The sequence below is a fragment of the Bombina bombina genome, chromosome 6, assembly GCF_027579735.1.
Source record: "Bombina bombina isolate aBomBom1 chromosome 6, aBomBom1.pri, whole genome shotgun sequence".
In the NCBI taxonomy this organism is placed as follows: domain Eukaryota; kingdom Metazoa; phylum Chordata; class Amphibia; order Anura; family Bombinatoridae; genus Bombina; species Bombina bombina.
The window spans coordinates 499,844,907-499,861,562 of NC_069504.1; the positions used below are offsets into that span (position 1 = coordinate 499,844,907).

At 38.6% G+C, this 16,656-nt stretch overlaps 1 protein-coding gene across 1 annotated transcript in view; it reads right to left on the reverse strand.

Moving 5' to 3' along the window:
• Positions 1-221: 221 nt before the first annotated feature.
• ARID3B (AT-rich interaction domain 3B) overlaps positions 222-16,656 on the reverse strand; it is a 288,514-nt gene continuing 272,079 nt past the window's right edge. The window contains exons 11-12 of the mRNA XM_053717369.1: positions 8,668-8,751; positions 222-3,702 (exon numbers count right to left, since the gene is read on the reverse strand). Coding sequence (XP_053573344.1) covers positions 3,551-3,702; positions 8,668-8,751 — 236 coding nt within the window. The 3' untranslated portion in view covers positions 222-3,550. The remainder of the gene's footprint in view (positions 3,703-8,667; positions 8,752-16,656) is intronic.

A 16,656-nucleotide genomic window follows, 5' to 3' on the forward strand; every position in this document is an offset into this window, starting at 1 on the left:
TGTGGTGCTCTTTGCCGCCTCCTGCTGGCCAGGAGCGATATTCCCAACAATAATTGATGATTATCCGTGGACTCACCGTGTCATTAGAAAGAAACATGTTTAAATACAAAATGTAGCCATTTTGTAAAAGTACTTTGTCCTTTAAGAATTTCTAAACAGAATCCCCATACATTTGTAAGATGATTACCTTATATTTATGCATGAATAAGGGGAGTCTATAGTGCCAGTAACTATTTATTACACAGCTTTCAAATAACTGAATTAAAGGGTCAACACAGGTTGAATTCACAGCTCTCCCTGTTTTGTAGTTTACATAAGCAGCATCTAACATGCATAGTTACTTTAGACAATAAAACACTACAGTACATTAACACGTATAATTTAAACTTCTGGAAGTTTACTTCTTTTTTGAGCAGGACTCCCCTATTACAGGTAAGTTCTATTCTCTCAATCTCCTATACAAAATCGTTAAGAGCATCAAAATTACAATGAATGCTTTTTTAATTTACAAAAAAACAAAACAAAAAAAACACAAAAACATGCCAACAACAGAAATTTCCACAAACTGCCACTCACTGCCCAACTCCTTCTAAATTACATTAAAATGTATATTAGTAGAATACACGTGGCTCAGTTATCTAGCACTGCAGTTTTTTTATTATTATTAAAAAAACATTTTTTAAATATAACTTTTACTTTTTTCATAATTAAAGTTACTGTAAACTATTCCTTCTGCTTACTACTATGGGTAGCAGGCTACTACTTACCCACTAAATGTATCCGTCTGCTATGGTTATTCCGGCACACATATTTCAAGGTCTCCCCCCCCCCCCCTCTTTGTAAAATATCTTCTTCCCAAATTAAAATTCAATTCAATAAAAACACACACAAAACACATAACAAGTTCATAATAAACAAATGATTGAGAATGCAACGTGCCTTTACAGGCAACAGGATTGTCATAATGGTGGTGTTGGCCATAATGTGCAATTCAGAAATGACCAAACTGTATTATTGGACACCCCTTTGTGCACATGCATTTAAGATGTGGTACAGTAGTCCTATATTTTCTCATTAACCACACACCACTATTTGTACATATAACAAGTTTAGGGCTTTCTTTTGGAAATCTAGCAAATATATTTTCTCTTCAAGTTACAAATATTAAAAAAAAAATTATAGCTTTCTTTTTTTTTTTCTTTTTTAAACACATCTCAGTGAACCTACATTGTTCAAAATATTGCATTGTTATTTAGATGAACCAGCAGGGATTTTATGGTATGAACTTAAAAAAATAATGTTAAATAAAAAGAACATTTATAAATATATTTAGGATATATGAACTAAATATTCCTGAGTGTAAAAAAGATCAGAATAAATTGACGGAAGAGGAACACAAAGTTCTCCCCTCATATCAAGTTAGTATTTAAATAATGGTGCAGAAACCTCCTCTGCAGCTATTCCTTGTCTCCACTTACTTGTAACTATGGGCTCCCAAAATCACGCAACAGATCCTTAAAGGGACAATCTAGCAATAAAATCTGTTCTATTGTGTTAAAGCAGTTTATTTTTTTTAAGTAATTCTCTTCTATAGCTTTGTGTTTAAATGATTAAACTCCAGGCACATGTCCCTGCTGCTCCAGATCAGGATACAGCGGCTATGCCAATTAAAATCGATATACACATGTATAGTTCAACTACCAACCATGCCCTCATCTGGTGCATCAGGGGATAATTCTTTAAAAAAAAAAATCAACTGCTATAATAAAATGCAGAACTTTTTTTGTTTTGCTCTACAATGTCCCTTTAATAACTCCCTTTGTTTGCCTGAGGTTTATATTATTACAAGCAACAAATAGAGAGTTTTCAAGAGAGAATCACATTTTGTAATGTAACTAATTCTACTGGCTGCCAAGACAGGCGAGATCCAGTAGGAACATTTCTTCAAAGTTGCTGCTCTATTAAAGAGCCAGTACGTTTAAGAATCTTATCACTAATGCTTGGAGATTCAAACTTGTAACCTGAGGACCACAATGGATTTCATTCCATCCATATTTTTTTTCTTACAAAGCTTCACTTCTCCACAGTAAACATTTGCCGTTTTGGGATGAATATTACTATTTTGCGAACAGTGTGTTGCAAGATACACCCGTTTTAAAAACTCCACTATTCCGGGTGTAGCGACCCAGTGGCACTGAAAACAATTCTGCCGGCAATGTTCCTCTGTGCTACCACCATATTCCTTCATTGGCTGCTATTTTTGTGCTTGATAAATTATTTTCATATGAGCATTGAAGCTTTAATTGGTGTATATTATAGAAAAATAATGTTTCTTTAATGACCCTTTAAACAAAGGTATTATGATTGCTTAAGATCAGAGTTTATCAGCTATATGGGTACACACTTAAAAAAAGGTTAGCCACACCTGCATCATTCAGTATGGAGAAATGGAGGCTCTGATAAAATCCATTGTGGCCCCAGGTTGGACAAGTCTATTTTAGGAAGTCTGTACTTCAGATTCCCCTAGAAAAAAATAAATAAAAAAATAGTAGTCTGCAGCTTCTTGTTTACATTTAAACATCTTTCTCAGAGGTAAAGGTAAATTATTTCTATATAATGATTAAAGATACAAAACGATTAACCAAGGTATTAGTGAGCTGTTACAGAGCAAAGGAACACAGACATGCAGGGTCATGTTAGCATGTAGTGAGCGTCATGGTCAGCATTTAAACAGAAGAGCAGCAAACTTGGTAGTTACACCGGTTAAGGTTCTGACGGAAGAGGCAATAATCCCAAAATAGCTTAAATAAGTGTAAAGTGTGATGATGTACATTTTGCAAATGGTAAAAATACTGTGACTGCATTCTTACAGTGTTCATTAAACAAAGCAAATAAAACTAGGAGCTAAAACATTCCTAATGATGGGATACTTTAAAACCAGCTTTACGATATATAAGTATGCTAAAACTCCTTACAGTCATAGCCAGGATCTCTTATTGTAAAAGTCAATTATCCAAAAACATCTTGGGATCGTGTGACAGCCACTGTGGGAACGTAATCCCTTTTTAAGTGGGGAAGTGGTCACACAATCTCAAAGTCAGCAGAATTGTCCCCCTCCACTGCCTCTTACCCCCCTGAGTCTTAACAACCAATGAATAGTCCAGTTGTGAAGCACAGGAGAAGTAGTTGAAGTTCTGCAGACTGTAAGGCAGGCAGAGAGAAGACAGAGGTGTACTGCTAATTATTGTTCCTAAAATACCATATAAAAAACATAAAAGCTGGTGAACCAAGGGAGGATAAATCTGAGGAGGCATTATTAGCACTCCCTTGTTCCTCCATATCCTGCTCATCAGATAAATTATGTAATGCCATCCTAAAACTTGAGGTAAGTCTGTTGTGGAACCTTTTTCTTTAAAGTTGAGGTAAGCGGAGTCGATGTCTTCTTGTAAGCTGAGGTAGGTACGGTTGTGTAACGCTTTTTTGCAGAGCAGATGAGTAGCATTAAGCTAATTCTCTCCTCTTCCATTTCACGTGTCCTGCTGTAGGGCACTCAGAGAGACCAGCTTGTAGAGGGCTCACCTCCTGGGGTGCCCCTTGAGGAAGTGGGGCTTTGGGAGGCCTGGGATGTGTTGCTGCTGCTTCCCCCACTCTGTCCAGTGTAGCCAGCAATTAAAGGAACCGGTTTCTGAGCATACAGAATGCCTGGGAAGAAAAAAGACAAGATGTTAGGAGTAAGAAAATGGAATGAGCAATTCATAAAAAAAGTATTAAAAATTGAGAAAAAGATTTAAACCCATTATGAACACTATTTTATTGATGATACAGCACAAAAATTGTCTCTTCTATAAACAATTACATCAGCACTAGGGGCACAGCTACTAACACATGGTGTTGCAGAAATTTTCCTTGCACTTAAAAGGGACTTCAGACTAAAGTACTTAGAAACAGAAATCTTGGCACACTTATAAAATTGAAGTGAAAATCCCTATAAAAACAGGTAAAAAAACAGCAAAAAACAAATTATGCTTACCAGATAATTTCCTTCTGTATGAGGAGAGTACACGGCTTCATTCCTTACTTGTGGGAAATACAGAACCTGGCCACCAGGAGGAGGCAAAGACACCCCAGCCAAAGGCTTAAATACCTTCCCCACTTCCCTCATCCCCCAGTCATTCTGCCGAGGGAACAAGGAACAGTAGGAGAAATATCAGGGTATAAATGGTGCCAGAAGAACAAAAACAAATTTAAGTCCGCCCAACGGAGAATTCGGGCGGGGCGCCATTATTATCTAGTAAGCATAATTTAGGTTTTCCTTCTTAATATGAGCAGAGTCCACGACTTCATTCCTTACTTGTGGGAAACATATACCCAAGTTCTAGAGGACACAATGAAAACGGTAGGGTAAAGAGAGAGGCAGACCCTGTTCTGAGGGCACCACAGCCTGCAAAAACCCTTTTCCCAAAAGCTGCTTCTGCTGAAGCAAAAATATGTAAGATTTTGAAAAAAAAAATGTAAGGAAGACCAGGTAGTTACCCTACAAATACTGATCCCTAAAGGCCTTATTCTCAAAACCCAAGAGGGAGCCACAGCTAGTTGACTGAGCCTTAATCCTGAGGAGGCTTGTGTCCCGCTAACTCTATAACCTAAGCGACCATGCTCCTCAACCAGAAAAACAAGGAAGTGGACGACGCTTCCTGCCCCTTACGCTTCCTAGAATAGACACAAACAAGGAAGAAGTTTGACAAAACTCCATTGTAGCCTGAAGATAGAACTTCAAGGCACGAACCACATCCAAGTTAAGAAATAACCACTCCTTCAAAAAAAGAAAGATTAGGTACACAAGGAAGGAACCACAATCTCCTGATTGATGTTGCGATCTGAAACAATCATAGGAAGAAAACCTAACCCAGCCTTAGCCGCATGAAAAACTAGGTAAGGGACTATACATTGCAAGGCAGCCATTTCAGAAACTCTGAGCACTTAAGCAATAGCCAGTAGAGAAAAAAAAATAAAAAAATCTTAATATCAACTCCATGCGTAAGCCCAAACGGAGCCTTCTGCAAAAATTAGAACAACATGAAAACTCTGAGGAACACTAGATCTAAACACAGGCCTGCTCTAGTCATAGCCTGAACAAGACTGGACATCTGAAAGCTCTGTGAGCCTTTCGAGCAGTAAAACAGATAGGGCCGAAATCTGTCCCCTAAGGGAGCTAACAGAAGGCCCTTTTCCCAGAGCATCCTGGAGAAAGGAAAGGATCCTGGAAAACCTGGCCTTATGCCAGGAGAATCCCTGCTCTACATACCAGAAGAAGTAGGTCCTGCACCCCTTATGATAGATGCGACTATACACCGGCTTATGAGCTAGAACGAGTAACAACATTCTTTCAGAAAAAAAATCTCTCTTGGCTAAGACTAAGCGTTCAATTTGACGCAGTCAGCCTCAGAGTCCAGGTTGTGATGAACACAGGAACCCTGCTCCACCAGATCCCTTTAACAAGGTGGAGGCGAAGCCCCTAAACTGTGACACAACTCTAGATATAAAACGGAGCAAAGCATCTTATCGACGCCTGTTTCTGCTAGGATCGACCATCCACCACAAAGATCGACATGGCCGAAGAGAAGAAGGTTAAAAGAAACCTCTAAAGAATGCTAGATGTCTAGCATATTCAGGATGAAAAGGCCGGAGCCCCACCTAGGTTCAAACCCACCTTCTGCTACAGAAGCGGTGGAGCTAAAACAGGCGCCTTGAAAGCCTGGCTTCCCCAACCGACACAAACATTCAAGCAGGGAATGATTGTAGGAACATCCAAACCTGAAGAGTACGCTCACAGAGAGGGTACGAACACAGAAGACCAAATCCTCCAAGCAGAATGCTCGCTGAGGAATCAGAGGAATAATTGGAAGAAAACTCCCAACCCACGGACCTCCCTAGGAGACACACTCCCCCCGGACAAGGAAGTGACAAGGTCAAAACTGCCCCGGGAGAACTAAGAGAAAAATTTCTGAGAACAGGGAGATCTGAACGGAACACTGGGAATTGATTTCCCCCATCGGTATTCCATGTAAGTCTGTTGAGACAGATCACCAACACCATGCCAAAGTCACGGTCTCTGATGTCTATCACTCTCCACCCCCGCGTCAACAAAGACCAGAAGGGGGCTAGAGGGCAAAACCTGATGGTAAATTCGCAAGATCTCGGGATTAAAAGAAAGCTGCCACAGCAGGATTCAACGCTAAGCCTTAAGCTTGCTAGGCAGGGTAGATAAAAATCCCTGTCCGTAAGACAAAACAGCATCCAGATCCATTCTGGTGTTGACACCAGCAACTAAGGTCAAGATCCAACTCTGAGGATCGAAAAAGACACGAGAAAAACCCTAAAAATTTACTAGCAGGCGAAGGTAAGAAACTCAGAAAGGCCGAAACCCGGGAACTACTGTAAATTTTGGAAGCAGGATACAGCCACCTTAAACCCAGATCCCAAGAAGGATCAGAACGAGGTTTACTGTAAGATATGGTTCCCAAGAACCAAATTTGAACAAAAAGGATGGAACAAGTATGACCTAAGGACATAAGTGTGGCAGGAAAAGCAGAGTTGTGTAATTGGGTTCACAGAGAATAATCTACAGAGTAAGCATCTATTATTGGGTAATGGAACCCACCGAAGAAGGTTCTACCAGACTCTCCATAGAGCTGTCCATTGTAATTGAATAAGATATTGTGAACACCACAGCAGGCTAAACGGATCCCAACACACACAACTGCCCCATTGATACCACTCTCCCACAGGACTATTGTGCAGCAGATCTGGAGCGCAAATACGCTGCCTACAGTGTGGAGCAATGTCTCTGCACACCGCTATGGCCTGTATCAGAATGAAGCCTGCATTCTGAAGTAACCCCAAGGCCTGTAAGACATGACTGGGATGACCAGGTAACCAGCGAGTGTGGCCCTTATTTGATCACCTAGTTGCAACTATACCAAGGTCTTATAAAGCCAACATAAGGAGAAATGCTTGTTAGAATTTTATACCAATGTGCCAAAGCACATATCCGCCCTTCCCGGTACTCCGGTTAACCAGTGACAAACTGCCACCTGTCAAAGAGGGTTAATAAATCGCACAGTAAACGCCACACAGGGACAAGACTTGCACCTCCTCTTTGTTAGACAAAATGCCATGAAAGAGGGGACAACTTACCTATAATTTAGCGTGAAACACACCACTTTATCGAACAGGGGATAAATTTGACTGGAAAGAGGCATGAGAAACCAGTATTATATACACCAATACTCTTGAGAATTATTTGGATATATGATCCCCGGCTCTTCTTAGCGAAGCCATGATAAACATCTTTTCTTTGTTACAGAGCACCTCTCTCTGCCTACCTCCATGATACGAGGCAAACTGCTGGAGGGTAGGGGAAGTGGGAGGGATAGTTATATTCTTGTTTGGGGTGTCTTTGCCTCCTCCTGGTGGCCAGGAATAGTATTTCCCATTGGTTATGAATGTTCTCGTGGACTCTCAATGCAATAGAAGGAAAAGCTTGAGCTATTACAAGATTACTTGAAACATTGGACAGGAAAAAACTTCCTCTGGGAAGCCTTGTTCTGAAACCTATATCCCTGAGAAACTATATTCAGAACCCAGGGACTGAAACCAAGCCCCCTGAAAAAGGCTTAATCTGCCCCCTATGAGAACTTCTGGATCGGGGGCAGCACATTCAAGCAGTTTTGGTAATAGGATTCTTACCCTGCTTTGACTTGTTCCAGTTAGCACTAGTTCTTCAGACTGAACCAGAGGTGCCTTGCTTTTGAGCAGGAGTAAATTTTTTGTTCCTTATTCTGACAAAATGAATGAAAATGATAAGAATCTTTGGATATCCCTCTAGACTTTCTGCCTTGAGGAAAAAAGCCTTTATCTCTAATAACAGTAGATATAATATAATCTAAATCAGAAAAAAATAATTTATTTCCCTGAAAAGGAAAGAGATAATAGTCTTGATTTAGACACCATATCAGCAGACCAGCATTTAAGCCATAAGGCTCTCCTGGCAAGGACTGTCAAAAACATGGTTTTGATATTAATCTTCATAATATCAAATACAGCATCACAAATAAAATAATTGGCACTCTTGAGTAAACTCAGAAGATTAGCAGCTATATCAGCAATAGAATCACAAACCATACCCCATATAATTCCTTCTAATTCCCACAGAGCACTATACTCAGAGGAACCCTGCCTCAATACAAACTGAAAACCCATCTTTCTGAAGAATCAAAAGCACATCTTCATACTTCAACCAAATTAGGGTTTGAGAATCTTTGCCTCTTCCTAGTGGTAGAGAAGAGTAATTCCCATGAGTAATGGATCGTTGACTCTTACCACCTGTATGAAAGAAACTTATGTCCTGAAAAAGTGAAAGCAAACTTCTGTAGACGTCCTTTAGGCTAAGGACATAACCATAAACCACAATATCATGTGCAGGAGTGTGCAGAGATCAACTAATTGATAATGAGTATAGTTGACAACTATTTTCATAATCTATTAGTTGTTGCAGCTGTACAGGAAAAGGTAGATATGAGACACACCAGTAGTGTCTATGGTTTCAAATGCATACACAAATACACACACAGGGAACATTTTCTTGGGAAGAGAGTTAAAGCTCACCTGTATACATGGTGCCATTAATTTCAATTGACATGTTGATACTGCCAGTGCCCATATTGAGAGAACCATCCTGCCGATCCTGTGCTACTAGGAAAAAAAGAAACAATATTAGACAATGAATAATCCCCCCCCCCAAAAAAAGAGAAATAAATGTATTCATGTTTAAAGTGTCAATACATTTAAGTACTGGTTAAGGGGTAGTTTTGTATCATTTATAGGTTGAGGTCTCTGCTCATGCCCTATACATACCTTTCCCCAGAAGTGAGCCAAGGTGACCCCTCCAAAGAAATATTTATATTTTACATATCTTGTCCTGCATTTAAAAAAGAACTTAAAAGCACAATGGTAAAGATGGTGTAAATGTAGCCACCTATCAGCAAGTACTACCCAGGTGCTGAACCAAAGCTGGGCCGGCTTGTAAACTTACATTCCTGCTTTTTAAAATAAAGATAGCAAGAGAATGAAGAAAAATGAATAGGAGTAAATGAGAAAGTTGCTTCAAATTGCATGCTCTATTTGAATCATGACAGAAACTAATTAGTTTTGCAGCAAATGTCTTCTACTAAGCATGGGCAAGAAACAGACTGGAGCTAGTCTCCTAATAACTACTTCAAAGGGAATACGGCAGGAACTATTGGACCCTGCACAAAAAGTATAATGAAAGAAAGAGAGATAAAGAAAAACAGAGAGAAAGAAAAACAGAGAAAGAGACAGAAAGAAACAGAGACAGAAAGAAACAGAGACAGAAAGAAAGAAAGAAAGAAAGAAAGAGAAAAGAAAGAAAGAGAAAAGAAAGAGAGAGAAAAGAAAGAAAGAGAAAAGAAAGAAGGAGAAAAGAAAGAGAAAGAAAGAAAGAGAAAGAAAGAGTAAAAAAGAAAGAAAAAAAGAAAGAAAGAAAGAGAAAAAAAGAAAGAGAAAAAAAGAAAGAGAGAAAGAAAGAGAAAGAAAGAGTAAAAAAGAAAGAAAAAAAGAAAGAAAGAGTAAAAAAGAAAGAAAAAAAGAAAGAAAAAAAGAAAGAAAGAAAGAAAGAGAGAGAAAAAAGAAAGAAAAAAAAAGAAAAAAAAAAGAAAGAGAAAAAAGAAAAAAAAAAAAAAAGAAAGAGAAAAAAAAAAAGAAAAAAGAAAGAAGAGTAAAATCTAGGGATGCACAGAAATTTCGGCCGCAGAAAGTTTCAGCCAAAAATGGCATTTTTGGTTATTTCGGTTTTCGCTTTTTTTGCCTTATATTTTCGGTAAAATTATTGTGTAGCATATTTAAAATTGGATGTCAGCCTAGAGCTGCTGTTTGAGTTCATTACTTGACTTACTGTTTTGCATATAATAATAGTTTTCTAGGACTATACTTTATTTTGATAATTGGTAAAAAAAAAAACAACATAATTTATGTAAGAACTTACCTGATAAATTAATTTCTTTCATATTAGCAAGAGTCCATGAGCTAGTGACGTATGGGATATACATTCCTACCAGGAGGGGCAAAGTTTCCCAAACCTCAAAATGCCTATAAATACACCCCTCACCACACCCACAAATCAGTTTAACGAATAGCCAAGAAGTGGGGTGATAAGAAAAAAAGTGTGAAGCATAAATATAAGGAATTGGAATAATTGTGCTTTATACAAAAAAATCATAACCACCACAAAAAAGGGTGGGCCTCATGGACTCTTGCTAATATGAAAGAAATGAATTTATCAGGTAAGTTCTTACATAAATTATGTTTTCTTTCATGTAATTAGCAAGAGTCCATGAGCTAGTGACGTATGGGATAATGACTACCCAAGATGTGGATCTTCCACGCAAGAGTCACTAGAGAGGGAGGGATAAAATAAAGACAGCCAATTCCGCTGAAAATAATCCACACCCAAACAAAGTTTAAAACTTATAATGAAAAAAACTGAAATTATAAGCAGAAGAATCAAACTGAAACAGCTGCCTGAAGTACTTTTCTACCAAAAACTGCTTCAGAAGAAGAAAACACATCAAAATGGTAGAATTTAGTAAAAGTATGCAAAGAAGACCAAGTTGCTGCTTTGCAAATCTGATCAACCGAAGCTTCATTCCTAAACGCCCAGGAAGTAGAAACTGACCTAGTAGAATGAGCTGTAATCCTTTGAGGCGGAGTTTTACCCGACTCGACATAAGCATGATAAATTAAAGATTTCAACCAAGATGCCAAAGAAATGGCAGAAGCCTTCTGACCTTTCCTAGAACCGGAAAATATAACAAATAGACTAGAAGTCTTTCGGAAATTCTTAGTAGCTTCAACATAATATTTCAAAGCTCTAACTACATCCAAAGAAAGCAATGATTTCTCCTTAGAATTCTTAGGATTAGGACATAATGAAGGAACCACAATTTCTCTACTAATGTTGTTAGAATTCACAACCTTAGGTAAAAATTTAAAAGAAGTTCGCAACACCGCCTTATCCTGATGAAAAATCAGAAAAGGAGACTCACAAGAAAGAGCAGATAATTCAGAAACTCTTCTGGCAGAAGAGATGGCCAAAAGGAACAAAACTTTTCAAGAAAGTAATTTAATGTCCAATGAATGCATGGGTTCAAAAGGAGGAGCTTGAAGAGCCCCCAGAACCAAATTCAAACTCCAAGGAGGAGAAATTGACTTAATGACAGGTTTTATACGAACCAAAGCTTGTACAAAACAATGAATATCAGGGAGATTAGCAATCTTTCTGTGAAAAAGAACAGAAAGAGCAGAGATTTGTCTTTTCAAGGAATTTGCAGACAAACCTTTATCCAAACCATCCTGAAGAAACTGTAAAATTCTCGGAATTCTAAAAGAATGCCAGGAAAAATGATGAGAAAGACACCAAGAAATAAGTCTTCCAGACTCTATAATATATCTCCCTAGATACGGATTTACGAGCCTGTAACATAGTATTAATCACAGAGTCAGAGAAACCTCTTTGACTAAGAATCAAGCGTTCAATCTCCATACCTTTAAATTTAAGGATTTGAGATCCTGATGGAAAAAAAGGACCTTGAGACAGAAGGTCTGGTCTTAACGGAAGAGTCCACGGTTGGCAAGAGGCCATCCGGACAGGATCCGCATACCAAAAACCTGAGAGGCCATGCTGGAGCCACCCGCAGAACAAATGAGCATTCCTTCAGAATCTTGGAGATTACTCTTGGAAGAAGAACTAGAGGCGGAAAGATATAGGCAGGATGATACTTCCAATCTAGCACAAACTTACTTCACCACCTCCATAGGAGGCAAAGTTTGTAAAACTGATTTGTGGGTGTGGTGAGGGGTGTATTTATAGGCATTTTGAGGTTTGGGAAACTTTGCCCCTCTTGGTAGGAATGTATATCCCATACGTCACTAGCTCATGGACTCTTGCTAATTACATGAAAGAAAAACGGTTGAGTTACATGTCTATCCTTGGCATAAGGTGAGCAGCACAGCACTGGCATGGTACACAGAGCACACACATAAGTACCATGACATAATGATATTTGAAAACAGCAGTGCACTTTTTTTTTTTTGATGGAAACCAAAGTTCTGAATATAGTATTAAAAGGGGGATAAGTAACATGTTTATAAACACTTGATATTATCAGACACAGTCCTAAGCACACACAGTGAATATGCATAAGCCTTATATACAGTGCTTATACATCAGCCTCTTGTGCGTAGACATTCTATTCGCTTGAGGCAAATATGCATGCACACTATACACTGTGCAGAATTATTAGGCAAATGAGTATTTTGACCACATCATCCTCTTTATGCATGTTGTCTTACTCCAAGCTGTATAGGCTTGAAAGCCTACTACCAATTAAGCATATTAGGTGATGTGCATCTCTGTAATGAGAAGGGGTGTGGTCTAATGACATCAACACCCTATATCAGGTGTGCATAATTATTAGGCAACTTCCTTTCCTTTGGCAAAATGGGTCAAAAGAAGGACTTGACAGGCTCAGAAAAGTAAAAAATAGTGAGATATCTTGCAGAGGGATGCAGCACTCTTAAAATTGCAAAGCTTCTGAAGGGTGATCATCGAACAATCAAGCGTTTCATTCAAAATAGTCAACAGGGTCGCAAGAAGCGTGTGGAAAAACCAAGTCGCAAAATAACTGCCCATGAACTGAGAAAAGTCAAGCGTGCAGCTGCCAAGATGCCACTTGCCACCAGTTTGGCCATATTTCAGAGCTGCAACATCACTGGAGTGCCCAAAAGCACAAGGTGTGCAATACTCAGAGACATGGCCAAGGTAAGAAAGGCTGAAAGACGACCACCACTGAACAAGACACACAAGCTGAAACGTCAAGACTGGGCCAAGAAATATCTCAAGACTGATTTTTCTAAGGTTTTATGGACTGATGAAATGAGAGTGAGTCTTGATGGGCCAGATGGATGGGCCCGTGGCTGGATTGGTAAAGGGCAGAGAGCTCCAGTCCGACTCAGATGCCAGCAAGGTGGAGGTGGAGTACTGGTTTGGGCTGGTATCATCAAAGATGAGCTTGTGGGGCCTTTTCGGGTTGAGGATGGAGTCAAGCTCAACTCCCAGTCCTACTGCCAGTTTCTGGAAGACACCTTCTTCAAGCAGTGGTACAGGAAGAAGTCTGCATCCTTCAAGAAAAACATGATTTTCATGCAGGACAATGCTCCATCACACGCGTCCAAGTACTCCACAGCGTGGCTGGCAAGAAAGGGTATAAAAGAAGAAAATCTAATGACATGGCCTCCTTGTTCACCTGATCTGAACCCCATTGAGAACCTGTGGTCCATCATCAAATGTGAGATTTACAAGGAGGGAAAACAGTACACCTCTCTGAACAGTGTCTGGGAGGCTGTGGTTGCTGCTGCACGCAATGTTGATGGTGAACAGATCAAAACACTGTCAGAATCCATGGATGGCAGGCTTTTGAGTGTCCTTGCAAAGAAAAGTGGCTATATTGGTCACTGATTTGTTTTTGTTTTGTTTTTGAATGTCAAAAATGTATATTTGTGAATGTTGAGATGTTATATTGGTTTCACTGGTAAAAATAAATAATTGAAATGGGTATATATTTGTTTTTTGTTAAGTTGCCTAATAATTATGCACAGTAATAGTCACCTGCACACACAGATATCCCCCTAAAATAGCTATAACTAAAAACAAACTAAAAACTACTTCCAAAACTATTCAGCTTTGATATTAATGAGTTTTTTGGGTTCATTGAGAACATGGTTGTTGTTCAATAATAAAATTAATCCTCAAAAATACAACTTGCCTAATAATTCTGCACTCCCTGTATATGCATAAGCCCCAAGCTCGCACATAGTTGGTATAAATTAGCACCCACCAGACAGTGTATACATAAAAAGCACAGTAACTTTCTATAACCACCTTGCACGTAAGGTCATAGCTAAGTCTGGTGGTCCTGGTGATACGTGAAAGGCAGACTCCATTTGGGGCTCCGGACATATAATCTGACGGGTCAGTGTGAGACCCGAACCAGGAACTAGGCGGAGATACGATCAGGTGCAGCCACGCCCATCGCACGGATAACTACACCAAAAAACAAAACACATGTCCACCTCGTATTGTTGTCTGGCTATAACCACGCTCTCCCTTGTAGAATTCCACCAGTTTCACTGCATATCACGCCCTACGGTACAAGTGACCACGCCCATTTGTTGGAGCTTTCCAGCCTACAAGCTGTCTCAGCTACACACACACACACACACTGTAGTTAAAAAAAGAAAAAAAAAATTGGTTTTCGTTTCGGTTTTCAGCCAGGGGCATCTTAAATTTTCAGTATCTGTTTCGGTCCAAAATTTTTATTTCGGTGCATCCCTAGTAAAATCCTTTAAAAATGAAATATAATACATATTGCAATAGTTTTTATTAAGAAAAACACACTGCTTAGTGTTTTTTTTTATTACAACAGTAAAAGACTGCTTTATCTCTTTACACTCTTCTGGCCATGAATAAAAGGAAGTGTTGTCTATTAAAAATAAACATCAATGAAAAACATTTGCCAAAAGGGATGAAATTGTAAAATGTACAAACAAAATGTCCCACAGAGGAAGGGGGTGCTTAAAAATTAGTCATTTTAGTTTCACGAGATGAAAACATTTCATACACTAGGGTGAATAACTATCGTCCACAAAATAACTTTCAGAAATATTACAGTATTTTTATAAGCAGCACCTAGAAGAGATGCCAGAACAAGTCAAACATTACTGTAATCACCCTGGGGCAAGGCTCAAACAAGACTGTCCTAAGCATATGCAATTTAGATAATTAGACCTAACAGAGTAATAAAAGTGCCCCAAACCAAAAGACGTTTAGCCATACAAACTGTTGATATGAAAGCAAAGCAGATGAATAAAATGGCTAAGATTTTAACCAACTGAAGCTATTTCAAGAGTGAAATCTTTTTGGTATGTTTAGCAAATAGAGCTAAAACAGCATGAAAGATTTGTCTACACATGGGGTGCTTAAAGGACAATTGATATAAAACGAAACGCATATAGTTTAGGTAAAACTATTTCACCGACTACTTCATATGCCCCATTCACCTGCATCACCTAATCCATCGTGCCAGTTTAAAGATACAGTGGTGAGATTAATGCATTATGTATATTAAAATTTAATTTTACATATTAATAGAATTTAACATTTAGTACTAAATAATTACCTCATAACTTCTTTCCTTCAAATAAGTCGTACAAACAAGGAATATACCACAGACACAAGAAAAGTATCAAACCACCACAAAAACAAAAGAATGATAGGATGGGCACACATTGCAGAAAATCTACCTGACACACTCCTTGCCAGAATACATAGTGAGAACAAAATCTATCTTAGGTCTTAATTGCCTGAGTGAGGAGCCCCTTTGAGAAAGTTAGCACAATCCCATACAACAAAGCAATTGCTTACAAATAAGAACATGAACGTCTTAGAACTAAGAGCCCATTAGACTAGAGCCACCGTTTTGAGTGAAGAAAGGCTATTATATTTTCCTTTTCTCCTCTATGTCTATAGATAGTGATGTCTCTTGCAAGAATCATGTGTTGTCGATTCTGAGTGGATTGCAGATGACTACCTAGCCACAGAGACCAAAGTATGTTTCCTATAGTGAGCTGAATGGGAAAGAATTTGAAAAAACAAAATTTATGTAAGAACTTACCTGATAAATTATTTTCTTTCATATGGGCATGAGCTAGTGACATATGGGATATACAATCCTACCAGGAGGGGCAACGTTTCCCAAACCTCAAAATGCCTATAAATACACCCCTAACCACACCCACAATTAGGTTTAACGAATAGCCAAGTAGTGGGGTGATAGAAAAAGGAGTAAAAAGCATCAAAAAAAGGAACTGGAAATATAATTGTGCTTTCTACAAAAAAAACAAATACCATAAAAAAGGTGGGTCTCTTGCCAATATGAAAGAAATTAATTTATCAGGTAAGTTCTTACATAAATTATGTTTTCTTTCATGTAATTGGCAAGAGTCCATGAGCTAGTGACGTATGGGATAGAAATATCCTTGATGTGGGAGACCACAGAAGAGTCACTAGAGAGGGAGGGATAAAAATAAAAACGTCCATTTTCCGCTGAAAAAAATAAATCCACATCCAAAAAAATAAGTTTTTCTCACAAATTGAAAAGAAAAAACTTAAAACATAAGCAGAGGAATCAAACTGAAACAGCTGCCTGAAGAACTTTTCTACCAAAAACTGCTTCCGAAGAGGCAAATACATAAAAACGGTAGAATTTAGTAAATGTATGCAAAGAAGACCAAGTTGCTGCTTTGCAAATCTGATCAACTGAAGCTTCATTCTTAAAAGCCCATGAAGTGGAGACGGATCTAGTAGAATGAGCTGTGATTCTCTGAGGCAGAGCCTGACCCGACTCTAAATAAGCCTGATGAATCAAAAGCTTTAACCAAGATGCCAAGGAAATGGCAGAAGCTTTCTGACCTTTCCTAGAACCAGAAAAGACAACAAATAGACTAGAAGTCTTCCTGAAA